Consider the following 14,226-nt stretch of genomic DNA (forward strand, 5'->3'; position numbering starts at 1 on the left):
GACCTCCAGGGAGGTTTCCTGACCCCTCTGTGTCCCCCGCTCACCTGAAGCCCCTAAAATAGTTGGGGTGCCCACTGCTCAGAGGCTCCCATGAGCTCATGGAGGTGGGCCCTTGATCATCGGTTTTTGTTTTTTTACTACATTTCTTCCGTGTGCAGTGATCACACTTCATCTGGAGCAGAGTAGGCTCAAGTGACCTTGTGGAGCGTCTAGGGAGGGGAAGCAACCGCAGTGCCATGGTTGTCAGTGCCTGCAGCTCCGGACCACCCACTTGGTTTTAAACGCAAACCCGCCTTGGACAGGCCTTCAAGGTCTTTTTTCCTTCTGTCTGCTCACATTCAAGTGCTGGCAGTGCTGGTCCCTTGGTGCCTGGCCTGTCCTCTTCAGATTCAACCTGCAGGACTACTAAGGAAGCCAGTCCAAGGGATGGGAAGCAGCCTCAGTGCTGATCGCGATCACGGGCTGCAGGCAAGGCGGCACCTCCAATCGCGATCACCGGCTGTGGGGTGGGCAAAGACGGCCCCGGTTCTCAGATCCAGGGCTGGGGGGGCAGGGCAAAGGCGGCCCCCAGGGCCACCTTTGCCCTGCCACCCGGCTTTTGCCTGCCGCCTGGGTTTCCGATTACCGTTCTTCCGTCCTTCCCCTTTCGCCTCCCATCATTGTGCCTAAGTATGCAAATTAACTGCCATCTTTGTTGGCGGTTAACAGCCATCTTTCTTGGCAGTTAATTTGCATATCGCCCTGATTAGCCAATGGGAAGCATACTGAAGGTATGGTCAATTACCCTTTTTGTCTTTTATTAGATTAGATTACATTTATAAAATGATAAATTAAAAAGGAAAGTAATCTCAAATGTTAGAGGTCTCCTAGAGACCTCCTTTAAATTATTAATCATTTAAAATTTTTCTCCTGCTGGTATTTCCACTAGAAGTTACTCTGGATTAGGTACAATTCTGGACAAACCTGATAAAAAGATAATTACTGTTTGTATGTCTTAGATCACCTTCTGAAGTAAATGTAAATGGCCCAATCTTACCTGAACCACTGAGGAATTGAGGTACTCTGCACACACCCCTAAGGGCTGCACCAATGCTGAAACTGCCTGAAAAAAGACAGTGAAGGTTAGAAATAAATGTAAGTGGGAGCTTTTCCTTCAACATTAAATAAATTCCTTTCGCTATGTCAGAGAAAATTTTAAATAGAAGTTTTATCAAGTCACAAATGAATAACTAGGCCAACTAAACTCTTGGGTAGAAAGAATTGATATAAAGATGTCAATCCATTTAAATTATTATAAAAAGTTAATGTAATTTAAATAACAGCATGCCAATAAAACTTTTTTGGAGGACTAGCTGAAATGATTCTGAAGTTCATGTTATACAATACTGAAAATTTTTATTTGAAAAAGGAGAAAGGGGGAGAACGGTTGGGGAAGGAGTGAAATGTGCCATTAACAAAAAAATATTTAAGACTTCCATGAAGAACACTATAAAGTATACTGCAATATATACAAGAAGGCTCAAATAAATGAGGAGATACCATGTTCTTACATGAAAAGGACTAGTACAGTAGAAATATAAATTCTCCACACACTATCTATAAATTTAACACAATCTCAATGGGATTTTCTGCAGGAGAACCTAACATGTTGATTATATTCAGAAGAATAAAAATATGAGAATGATAAATAAAACTGTAAAGTATAAAATGAAATGAGTGTTTTTATAACCCTGAGATGGGAAGAACATTCCCCAAGCAAGTTATGAATCTTTTAAGCCATTAAGGAAAATAATGACTACATAAAATTTTGAAGCGTCTGTGTAGCCAGCAATAAAAATGAAAAGAGAAGCAAAAGACCGGAAGAAAAAATCTACAAACACACAAAATAAACATGGCTTGGATAAGCTTACTATAAAAAGAATTCCTGAAATTTATCAAAACCAAAAACCAAAAGAGACCTACATAACTGGGTCAAGTTAAAGAAGAAATAGAAACAGCCAATAATTGTATGATGAAATGCTCAAATTCACAGAAAATTGGAATATTACAAATTAATAAAATATCATTTCCTATCCATCATATTGAAAAATTAAAGATTGAAAATAATCAGCACTAATAAAAGGATAAGGAAATGACTTTGTGAGGAAGAGATTTAGCACTAGCAATTATAATTTTAAGATGTATGTAAGTCTCTAACCCAGAAATCCCGTTTTCCAGCAACCTATCCTTCAAAAATGGTTGCATATACAAATAAAGACAAATTTACATGGAACACTCTCCGCAATAGCAAAAACTTAGAAATAATCCAATGCTCATTCATAGATGACTGCATCATGGTACAACTTCTGTAGGAATACACTGGAGCCATTAAAAACACTGACAGTACTAACCTGGAAAGATGTCCATGATATCATGCTAAATGAAAAAATGCTACTAGGCATAGCTTGATTATAATTTAGTCTTAAAGAGAGAAAGAACATGTACAGATGTATTTTATGTAAATTTAGAAAAAACTCAGAAAGGCTAAGCCTAAAATGGTAACCATTTTCTAGGAGGTAGGTATATTCGTGTGGTGGGGACAGAGTGCAAGAAAGGCAAATTTCACTTCTTATTCTGAACAGATATTAATTTTAACTGATGGACTGTGAATGGTCTCCCTCCCCCAGTATTTTTCAAATTCAAAATATTTAATGTGAGTGTAAATGTTAATGTAAAATGAAACATTAAATTGTACTCCATTTATCATATGGCCTAAATTTATTCTGGGACATAGTCACCTTCTTAACTGGTCAGAAATCAGGCATTTATTGTGAAATTTTCATCATACTTTTTAAGAGTCTCAATTTTGGAATCTCTTTCTCTTAGGCCTGAATTTTACCATCCCTCAATACAACCTAAATAATATAATTCTACATCAACTGCAATACACAACACAGTTGTAAAAAATGGTCTGAACTGAGGAAAAAATCTTGGAAAAATCTTTAACCTCAAGACATTTGAAAATAATGACAATAAGCTCAGATCCCTATATATCTATCTTTAACCAATTTTCATCCAAATAGTGTAGAAATTTTGGCTGCTCTGTATTTTTTTTTTTTTTTAATCCTCACCCAAGACCATGCTTTTATTGATTTTAGGGAAAGAGAAAGGGGAAGGGAAGAAGAGAAACATTGGCTGCCTCCTGCACATGCCCCAATTGGGGATGGAACACACAACCTGTATATGTGTCCTGACTGGGAATCAAACCTGAGACCTTTCAGTGTACAGGACAAAGCTCCAACCAATTGAGCCATGCCAGCCAGGGCTGTGTTAACCTTTTTAAAAAAATGAAGTTAAATTTCTGATATCAGCTGAATAAAACCCTCTATCTCAATAGGTTTCTGTTTTATTTTTGCTTTTAAAAATCACTACCTATTATCTTCCTGGTCAACAGTCATTTCTAACATACTTTATTCAATGGGGATAAAACAACAGCCCAACAACCTAGCTAATAATGTTCAGGGAAGGTGGAAGAGGCTTCCTGATCAGGGTCAGTGGAAGTACTTATGATCTGGCAGACATCTGATCTTTAAGGACAAACAGTGGGTGGCAAGAAAGGGTCAATCTATTACCAACCATAACTTCAGTCTTTTTCCTTGACTGTTATGTCCCTCATGCAAAGATTAGTCATGGTCCCACAGAAATAACTGTTACTCTAACCACAATTTGCATCACTTAGGCAAATTTTCTGCTCTGATCTATTTACAGTAGCTAGCACAGTGTCTTATACATGGAAAGTACATAAGTGTTTTGTTTTGTTTTAATCCTCATCTGAGGATATTTTTTCCATTGATTTCCAGAGAGAGTGGGAGGGGAGAGGAGGAGAGAGAGAAAGGAAAACATTGATGTGAGAGAGAGAGACATCAATTAGATGCCTCCCGCACAAACCCCTACAGGGGCTAGGGAACCCATAACCAAGGTATGTGCCCTTGACTAGGAATCGAATCTGTGACCTTCTAACCACTGAGCAAAACTGGCCAGGGCTACGTAAGTTGTTTTTAATTGAATGACCAATTACCTAGAGAACAGAATAAAGTGCTTTCAGCTATGAACAGGTCAGCAGTCTGTGCAAAATTAAAGATTAAATTATTTCCCTAACCACAAGATTAAATTTTTTTGAGAAAATGAAGTTGACATGAAAAGATAATGGTGTTGCACCTGAGGGATGATTCTCAGCTCCTTTACAGCCCTCTGTTACCTATGCATCGCTGTAACACCAAAAAGCTTACGATACAACCTTATTTTATTTGTGCCTGATTCTATGAAATAAATTGATTTAACTGAGGCATAAAATTGTTATGTACACAAATACTTGCCACATATACCAATTGTCCTTAAATAACAAGAAAATTGCATGTAGCCATTACAAATTAAGAGAAGAATACCATATGCAAAGGGAAATTAATGAAATAACACCCTATATTGAAATTTGGTTGTTATGAATAAGAGTAAGCATTTCTACGGTTATCAAAACCATGGAAGCTGGTTCTGTAAAGTCTATATTATACTGTAACATTTAATTTAATGTGTCCAGGTCATGTCCCTTGGTTACATACCAACACAAATATAAAGTGAACTTCCACATCAGGCACATGTAGGGGTTTAACTTACCCCAAGTTCTATATCTTCTGAACGGAGCTTAGCTTGAATTGCTGCAAATCCACCCAATTCTCCAAACTGGAAAGAAGGTACAAGCTCATTTTAAAATGCCACACATTAATATTTTAAGCAAGGAATTAAGGCTAACGTTCTACTCTATCAATGCACTCTATGCCCTTGTGACACACTCACTGCAGGAGATGTGCTGAGTCCTAAGGCTGGTTTCCATCTGGATAAACATCATGCATAAAAAAGAGGAAGGGACTATAAAACCTGTCTCCCTAGGAAAAAATTCTGATTATTCTCTCTAGTTGTCATCTACTTAATATACTAAATTCTAGGAAATTTTATTAGAACATGAAAAATAAGTCATTAATAAAAGTTGTATACCTTGTTTACCAAATCCACAACCCATCCATGAGGTTCCTATGAGAAAAGAAAATAGAAATTGAGATGGCAATATAAAAAGTTCCCATGAACTCTTATATTTCTTTTATTCTAAAAAATACTGGATAAACATGTATTAAAATCTGAAAAATATTTTGAAAGGTTTTCCCAAATGCTTCGTAATGCAAATCTCTGACATAACTATATATAATTTTAGGAGTCTCTAAGTCTGTATTATAAGTGTACCTATTGTTTGTTATATAGTAATTTTTTGTTTTCGTATTTCTTCCACTATGCTTTAAGTTATGAATCATGTCTTATTACTCCTTATATTAAGAAAAATGGCCTTTTAATTTATATCTCCAAAACACAGAATAATGTCAGACACAGTATATGGTCAATAAATGATTGAACATTTACTTCAGAACCTCTACTTCTGATAAAGAACCTCTATTCTGCTAAAGAAATGGACAAGTTTTTTATCTACTAACTTGACTTCTTTCAACTGTTTCTTAACAACCAGTTGTTTGATCAAGGGATTGTTTAAATTATGTCCTCCTTGTGGATATAACGCTATTCACACACTGCAGGACTTGAAAGATATAAAGATACTGGTTCTGTACTTGAAAACAAACTGTTAATGCTTATGGAGTTTAAAAGAAAATTATACATGAAACTACTAAATTATTTTTTCTAGGTATAATTAGTCAATTCAAATGATTTCAAATAAGGAACTGGGACAGCTATTAAACTGGGGTTCTGATAACTCAGTAAACGGGGCACTGATGTTATGTAGTCATTTCTCATTTCACTCAACATCACTTCAAGTCCATAAAATTCTTCATGATGTTAGTTAACATCTATGGAAAAATATAGAATATCTAAAAAAAAAAGAAAGGTCAGCAATTTTGTGAGTCATACGGAATATTTGTCATTTTTCATAGACTGTTTTAACTCTTCTGTGTAAACTGTTATTTTTACAGTACAGAAACCTTTTCCAATACATTTCTCAGTAAAAGATGAAACAAAATTATGTTTACCTTTTGGAAAGTAGATACAGGTGAGATAGCAAACATATTTCCCTCTCCGAACACTTCTGCCCAATTCCTTTGAGACACTTTCATTCTGTTTTTAAAATGGTATTCATTATCAGGATTGAAAGCCTAGATTCAAAGAGAACATAGAAACATTATTATTATTTATTTCTATAGCAACATATATTAGCATTAGAAAAGATAAAAATACAGCCTTGGGCTCCTTTATTAACGGAATCTTAAAAGTATCCTCACAAAGCATACTCTTTAGCTGATGCAGAGGAACAAATGACTAAAGTGGTGTTCTCCTGTCCTGTTCAACATTTGCTGTGAGGGAAGAGAAGGAGGTAACAGGCTGATTCAAGCAAGGGGATACCAATGTTCAAGATATCTTAGGGCTGCCACAGGCAGAGCTGGGCAGAAAGGCAGTGAACAGAAGTTAGGAGGGAAAACAAGAGCATTCCTTCTTCATGCACTACTATTGCTAGTCAGGGAAAAAGGCCAGAAAGCAAACTACACGAACACCCTATGTGAAAGTATTTATGCCGTAAATAACCAGGGAGACATAAGGAAAGATATTTAATCATTCTAAGAACTGAAAAAAACTACTAAAATTAGAAAGGAATTTCTTTAAAAGTGAAAACAGAATGGTTGCCCTGCTTTCAAAATAAAAAGCAAGGATCCTAACAGCTAAGTTAATATCTTTAATGATAATACTGTCACTCATTAAGTACAAGTCAGAGGATAGTAGGTATGTTAAACAAAATATAAAACAAAGCACTTCATATTTTGGAGATACTATACCATTGTAAGCACACCCAGGAGACCAATGGGAATTGGATCTTGTTTTATTCTCTCTGCAACCAGTTCTATTAAGAGCATCAACATGTTGTAGATCCCTTCATGAATTTCAGTACCCCACTTGTGAACAGCACTTGATGTTAGGAGCTACAAAAACATGAAGGACACTTTAGAGTCTAATTTGAAAAGGAAAAAAGTCAACAGTTTATTAGTTCAGTCTCAAATAATCAAGAGATTATTAGCATAATACTTTTATGCAGATGATTTGTTTTAAAAGACCCATAGCTGTACCACAGTTTTGTTTTTTTTTATATATTTTATTGATTTTTTTTACAGAGAGGAAGGGAGAGGGATAGAGAGTTAGAAACATTGATGAGAGAGAAACATCGATCAGCTGCCTCCTGCACACTCCCTACTGGGGATGTGCCCCCAATGAAGGTACATGCCCTTGACCGGAATTGAACCTGGGACCCTTCAGTCTGCAGGCCGACACTCTATCCACTGAGCCAAACCAGTCAGGGCTGTACCACAGTTTTTTAATCCACTCATCTGCTGGGAAGGCAGGAGAGGTTGGGGGGAAGAGGGAGAGATCAACCAAAGGACTTGTACACATGCATATAAGCATAACCAATGAATACAGACATCAGAGGGGTGAGGGGATGGCTGGGGAGGGGATTGGGACACATATGTAATGCCTTAATCAATAAAGAAAATTTAAAAAAAATAATAAAATAAACATTTTAAAAAAAGACCCATAGCTGCAGTCCATCTACTCATTCATGTATTTCAGTCAACACTGAGTTTTGTTTTTGAACTTTAATTCCCTTACATCAGCGGTTCTCAACCTGTGGGTCGCGACCCCTTTGGCGGTCCAACGACCCTTTCACAGGGGTCGCCTAAGACCATCCTGCATATCAGATATTTACATTACGATTCATAACAGTAGCAACATTACACTTATGAAGTAGCAACGAAAATAATTTTATGGTTGGGTCACAACATGAGGAACTGTATTTAAAGGGCCAGAAGGTTGAGAACCACTGCCTTACATTAAAGAAGTTAGTTAAAAAAAGTTTAATTTGCTCCTGTACTTTTCAATATTACTAGAAAAGGTTAAGTAGTTTAGAGCAAATAGATCAACTCCTGATACTGTGTTTTCTAGCTGTGTGGCCTTGGACAAATGTACCAAAATTTTCAAAGGCTCAGTTAGTTCTCTCATCTCTAAAGAGGAAAGTTCCTACCAACTTTACACAGATGTTATAATTATCAAAGGATGTAACTAATGTGAAAGTATTTTACAAATTGTGAGGTATTATTAATAATTTAGCTTGGAGATAACCATTAACCAATATTCCTGGAGTCTAAGAAATAAATTTCATATTTCATGGATTCTAACGTACACATTCTTTTTATGATTGTTTATATCTCAGAAACAGGACTGCATCTTCCCACCTGCTGACCAGATTACAACAGGATTCTAAATGTGAAAAAATATTTAGAAATACCTTACCAGTTTATTTTGCTTGCACTTCTCTTTTTGGTTTGTATAAAAGTAATATTCAACTTTAAAAAATGTTTAAGTAAATCAAAATAGCTCTAAGTGATAAGGCACTGCAACACTGTTTATTTTGTAGCTCTTTTTCTTAAATATAAGCATAAAATATAAAACAATGGTGCATCTTATACTCAGCATCTTACATTTGTTAAAAAGAGGGAACAGGCACATAGATGAATCTAAAATCATCATTAATGAATTTCCCCAATCCTCAGTATTCTATTCCTTGAGGGAGTCTAATTCAGAAACAATGTCTAGAAGAGGGAATGAGAACTCAAAGGATTTAGCTTATTAAAATAATGGTAAATTGATATAGTGATTTCATGTTTGCATAAGATTTCCCTTCAGAGAGAAAATACGGTGCAATAAAAATTTAATCTTGGCCACATTAAGAAGCTCTTAACAAGAGCAGCCTAAGAGAGCTCAAACTTCTTTAGCTGCTGAGGAAAACCTCAGTTCCAGATTTTTGACATTCCAATTAGTTGCACTATTTGCTCAAATGAGCAATAATCATAAGACCGATTTTTATATAAACCAAGGAGTGTTTTTTTGCTTGCCTATATAGTCTTCTTATATTTAAAAGTTAAAGCAGCAGAGATTAACATTTGAGAAGCTTCATGGTGACAATAACAAAAAAAAGTAGATGGATTAAGCACTATTCCCTCTGTTGCCATCTCATGTATTCAGTTTTTAATTGGAAAATGAAGTTCTGTCTTCCAGAAGAGATGGGGAGGGACAGAGAGCACCTGGTGGGGAAGATGCATACCTGTGCACTATGGCTACACCTACATTTTTCCCCATGCCTCAATATACTAGTAAAGAATCCAGGCTGGCCTGAAGGAGTAAGGTGAAGAAAGCAGAAATGACAACCAAGCTCCTTTTGTGCATCTTATTCATACAAGTGCTTATTAATTACTTATACCCTTCTAAAAATTTTGAGGCAGCTTATAAGAAAACCCTAGAGAAGCGGTTTAGAAGGAGAGTCATCATACCAGAAAACACAGCTAAGGAAACCAAGACCAATTATATAAAACACTCCGAGTTTTCCGGCAGCCAAGTCTAAAGATTCTGTAGCTCTTCCGATTTAATAAAGGAAAGCATGCCTTAGTGATGGGAGGAGAATCTTTTTTAAAGTTCTAAACACTAAAGAAATTTAACAGGCATTTTTACATAAACAACCACGAACAATACAACGCAGGGTGCCCTTGTGCTCAGTTTTACAGAGAAACCCCCAAACAACCCCCTGATCATTTGTTATACTAGTACCAACAGCTGAGGGCATAATATAAAACAGTCCTCTGAAGCATCTCTGTATAGAATCAGAGTATTATATTCCAAAAATGCAACTTGCTAGGAATTGACAGGGCTCTCTGGATCTGGAGATCATCAACCTAAAGGTCCTTTCCTTATGCTAATAAATCCTTTCCATGACTGAAGAAACTTGCATTTTTCTCTCTCTGTAAATGTAGGTGTGTATTTTCCTAGAAGCCCGATGCACAAAATTCGTGCAAGGGGCTCAGCCCTCGCAGTTGAGGCAGCTTGCCTCTGTGGCTTGCCTCGGCCCTCACAGCCCTGGCTTTATCCAGAAGGACGTTGGGAGGGTCTTTTGGCTGTCTGGTTTAATTAGCATATTACACTTTTATTATTATAGATGTCTCACAGTTTGTTACATTACTACTCTGATTCTTACCAGAATTTTTTAAAACTTAAAATAATTTTAAACTATAAATTGGTTGATGAATTCATTCAAAATGAAGATAAATTCTCATTCCAAATAATCCCTAACCGAATGACAATTTTATTTATTTATTTTTTAAATATATTTTTATTGATTTCAGAGAGGAAGGGGGAGGTAGAGAGATAGAAACATCAATGATGAGAGAGAATCATTGATTGGCTGCCTCTTGCATACCCCCTACTGGGGATCAAGTTCACAACCCAGGCATGTGCCCTTAACCAGAATCAAACCTGGGACCCTTCAGTCCACAGGCTGATGCTCTATCCACTGAGCAAAACCAGCTAGGGCCGAATGACAATTTTAAAGATTTCTTCCCTTTTTCAAAGACGAAGCTATTTTTTGTTCCTATAATTAATTTTGTTATTTTTTAAGTCGTGAATCAAAGGAGATTCTATCTGTCAAGATGCAGATGAGAATAATAGTTTGCAAATGAACAGTTTATTTCACTGGGTTTAAACTTTACCCATCTGTAGTTGTAGTGATTTACTTGCATGAGACAAAAATGGTTGTCAAAACCCAGAAGTACAAGACAGCAGGAGACTCGTTTATTCTTTTTATAAAAAATATATTTTTGTTGATTTCAGAGAGGAAGGGAGAGGGAGATATAGAAACATGAATGATGAGAATCATCGATCGGCTGCCTCTTGCTCTTCCCCCCACCGGGGATCGAGCTCACAACCCAGGCATGTGCCCTTTAACAGAATCAAACCCAGGACCTTCAGTCCACAGGCCAACGCTCTATCCACTGAGCCAAACAGCTAGGGCTCATTTATTCTTTCAACAAAGATTTACTAAATCTTTTCTTTGAGCTCAGCACTGGCTACACGCTGGGGAAAACTACAGTGTCTATGACATTGCCCCGGTTCTTGTGGGAATTCAGGACTCATCCTGAAAAGGGAATCTTCCTTCCTTGAGTTAGAAAAACAAGTCCTGTGGTCTCCTATTATCACTCTATCCCACAGATGCTGTCATCCGCATGTCATTCTGCTAGCAAGAATACTCAATTCAGTCAAACTTTCTGTAGTTTAAAACATCTGCTTCTACTTCAGTAAAATAAGTATAAAATGGCTTGTATTCTGATAAATATTATCTTCCTAAGTGCCACAATCCTTAGTTTAGTAAGATGTCTAATGTCCTAGTACAGTGGGGCCTTGACTTACGAGCGTACGAGCGTCCCGACTAACGAGTTTTTTGAGATGCCAGCTGTCTCTCAGCCGATTTTTTGCATTGAGTTGATAGAGTAATTTGAGTTAACGAGCTCCTTAAGGAGCTCGGTCTCAGAACGAATTAAACTCGTAAGTCAAGGCCCCACTGTATAAAATTTTAACCTTAACAATTAAATAGCAGAAGTGATAGTCAACCAAAGACATGTGCAAGCAATTAAATACAAAAGAAGCAAATCACTTATAAGCCCCAAATTTACAGCTACTTTTTTCATATTAGAGGATTCCTCAGTTGAACAAGATTCATAAACTGGTCTCACACATAAAAAACTAAAACAAAAAGCCTGTTCACCTTCAACCCCAGCACAAAATAAATCAGCCGAGCACATATTTCTTACCTTTTTAAATGCTTCAGGCATACACCTATCCATAAATCTTTTACAATTCTCATCAGACTCGGAAAGACCTTAGTAAAATAAATGAAAAAATATGCCTTAGATTTTTAAGTAGTTTGTAGAGACCATATGTACCATTTCAAATACATACATCTGGAACTATTTATGATAGAAACCTTGATTCTTAAGGGATTATTAAAAGCAGAATGTATACATTCTGATGAAGGAACAGGCTGAGAAACAATCACAGTATTAATTTATTTATTAGTACCACAATATATTTATTTTTACTTATTATTAATATACACTTGTTAAATAGTATAATAAATAAATATTAATTAGAACTGAAATGGTTGAACTTATGTTTCCATGTCACAGTAACTTCAAATGACCTGATCAAATCGTAATATGTAAAAACCCAGGGTCCGTAAGCCCTACTGAAGACTCAACTGAACACTGGAAGTCAGTCCTGCAGTCAGTGCTGGGTTGCTGTGGTGACCCAGCACTGACTGCTGTGGGTGCAGGCGCAGCGACCCAGCACTGACTGCCGAGGGGGCTGTGGATCAGGCCCAGAGAGAGAGGCAGGGTCTGATCTGCAGCCTCCGTGGCAGCTGTTGATCAGCCCTTGCCTCTCTTTCTCTCCGGGCTTCGCCAGTAGCCGTGTCTCTCTTTTTCTCCCGCAGGGGCTACTGATCAGCCCCACCTTTCTGATCAGGCCCAGAGATAGGCCAGAGACACTGACTGGCATAGAAACAGACCAATCAGAACCAAATCTGGGTGAACTGTGAGGAGCCGATGGCTGCCTAGGAGGCAGAGCTTTTGACTGGCATAGAAACCGACCCATCAGAACCAAGCTGGCTGGCAGGGGAGGGCCATTGGGGGCGAGATCAGGCTGTCAGGGGAGGGCAGTTGGGGGTGAGATCAGGCTGGCAGGGGAGGGTAGTTGGGGGCGAGATCAGGCTGCCAGGGGAGGGCAGTTGGGGGCAACCAGGCTGGCACGGGAGGGCAGTTGGGGGTGAGATCAGGCTGGCAGGGGAGGGCAGTTAGGGGTAATCAGGCAGTCAGAGGCAGTTGGGGGTGAGATCAGGCAGGCAGGCAGGCAGAGGAAGTTAGGGACGTGCACTGGGCCACTTGTAACTAATAAAACCAAACACTAACTACTTACCATTACTTTCCTAAACAGCTCTATAAAATATAAATATTCTCAAAAAATGCCAAAAATCACTCTTCTTCCTTACCACAAACTGATGAACTCTGTGTAACAAAATGCACAGAATGGTGCCTGGCACACAGTAAGTGATAACTTGCTAAGTGAATGCATGCTGAACACATTTTCTTTTTTCAGAACCACTGCCTAGCACAGCATCTACATCCTAATAGGCACTTAATAAATGTTGCTGCTGAAAAGCCAGTAATAAACGTACCAGAAAATTGCCCATTAGGATTAAATCTAATCCTGTGAAAACATTTCCTACCTACTAATGTGCCTCATATTTAATCATGGTGGTAAACTATGCACACTTTTAATAAGGAGGAAAAAAAACATAACAGTGGCCCAATTCTTACTTTACAATTGAATTCAATATGAAAAAGAAATTATTTTCTCTTTAAAACATACTATAGAAGCTTCCTTATATTGACACCCATTCTTCCAACTTAGTGTTATTTTATTACTCTGTTAGTTTAATATTTGTAAAGCACTTAAGACAGTGCCAAACACGTAAGTACAAAATGTCTGTTAAATAAATATTACCTTCTCTTAAAAAAATAAAAAAGCCAATGAATTGGGACTTTTAAAGTGCTCCAAGCTTCTGTGGAAAAGTTAATTTCAATTTATAAGTTTTTTCAATTATATTTTAAAGAATCTTACACTCTATTGGAGCTGGATGAAAACAGTTGATTTAATTCAAAGCTTTAAATATTCCACAGGGGATAAGCAAAGAATAGAGTAAATGTTCTAAGATTATAAAGTCAGGTCTCTTATTAAAAAACAAAAAACATCTGCTCATGAGTTCTGAAGTCTGAAAACTTACCAAGTCTTGCAAGGTAGGTAGACGCCAACAAGCATTTGCCTAGTGATTCTTCTCTCTTGTAAGGGATGGACCAATGATCAGTCAAAACACGGCTTTCCAGTTCATATAAGTTTGTTGTAGGGAATTCAATTCCTTCCCCTGAGCAGTTTCCGTTTTCATCATTCTTCTGACAAATAGGGATTATGGTAAAAAACAAACAACAGTGACTACTTTAAATTTTTTTTATTTAACACTGAGCAGATGCTTAATCAATAGAAGCTAATAAATAATACCAATCGTGTAGATTCCAAATTTCTTTCTCATAATTTGAATTTAATGATAGAGTTCAGTGGTGACAGTAACAGCTATTGTTGGAGAGTATGGAAACCCTACTGGTGTAGTGTCAGGAGTGAGTCAGTGGTGAGGAATGGAGGCAGCAGGTATCTCTTTGGAGAAATTTATCAAAATTGACCAAGACTATGTAAAGTAGTCTCGAACTTTAT

At 37.3% G+C, this 14,226-nt stretch overlaps 1 protein-coding gene across 1 annotated transcript in view; it reads right to left on the minus strand.

Annotated features, from left to right (window-relative positions):
- Nucleotides 1-13,910, minus strand: part of USP24 (ubiquitin specific peptidase 24) — a 98,200-nt gene extending 84,290 nt beyond the window's left edge. The window contains exons 1-7 of the mRNA XM_014549771.1: nucleotides 13,745-13,910; nucleotides 11,715-11,782; nucleotides 6,864-7,007; nucleotides 6,066-6,188; nucleotides 5,029-5,064; nucleotides 4,651-4,716; nucleotides 1,037-1,102 (exon numbers count right to left, since the gene is read on the minus strand). Of these exons, the coding sequence (XP_014405257.1) occupies nucleotides 1,037-1,102; nucleotides 4,651-4,716; nucleotides 5,029-5,064; nucleotides 6,066-6,188; nucleotides 6,864-7,007; nucleotides 11,715-11,747 (468 nt within the window). The 5' untranslated portion in view covers nucleotides 11,748-11,782; nucleotides 13,745-13,910. The remainder of the gene's footprint in view (nucleotides 1-1,036; nucleotides 1,103-4,650; nucleotides 4,717-5,028; nucleotides 5,065-6,065; nucleotides 6,189-6,863; nucleotides 7,008-11,714; nucleotides 11,783-13,744) is intronic.
- Between the last annotated feature and the right edge of the window lie 316 nt (nucleotides 13,911-14,226).

Source organism: Myotis brandtii, unplaced genomic scaffold (genome assembly GCF_000412655.1).
Source record: "Myotis brandtii unplaced genomic scaffold, ASM41265v1 scaffold57, whole genome shotgun sequence".
Lineage (NCBI taxonomy): Eukaryota > Metazoa > Chordata > Mammalia > Chiroptera > Vespertilionidae > Myotis > Myotis brandtii.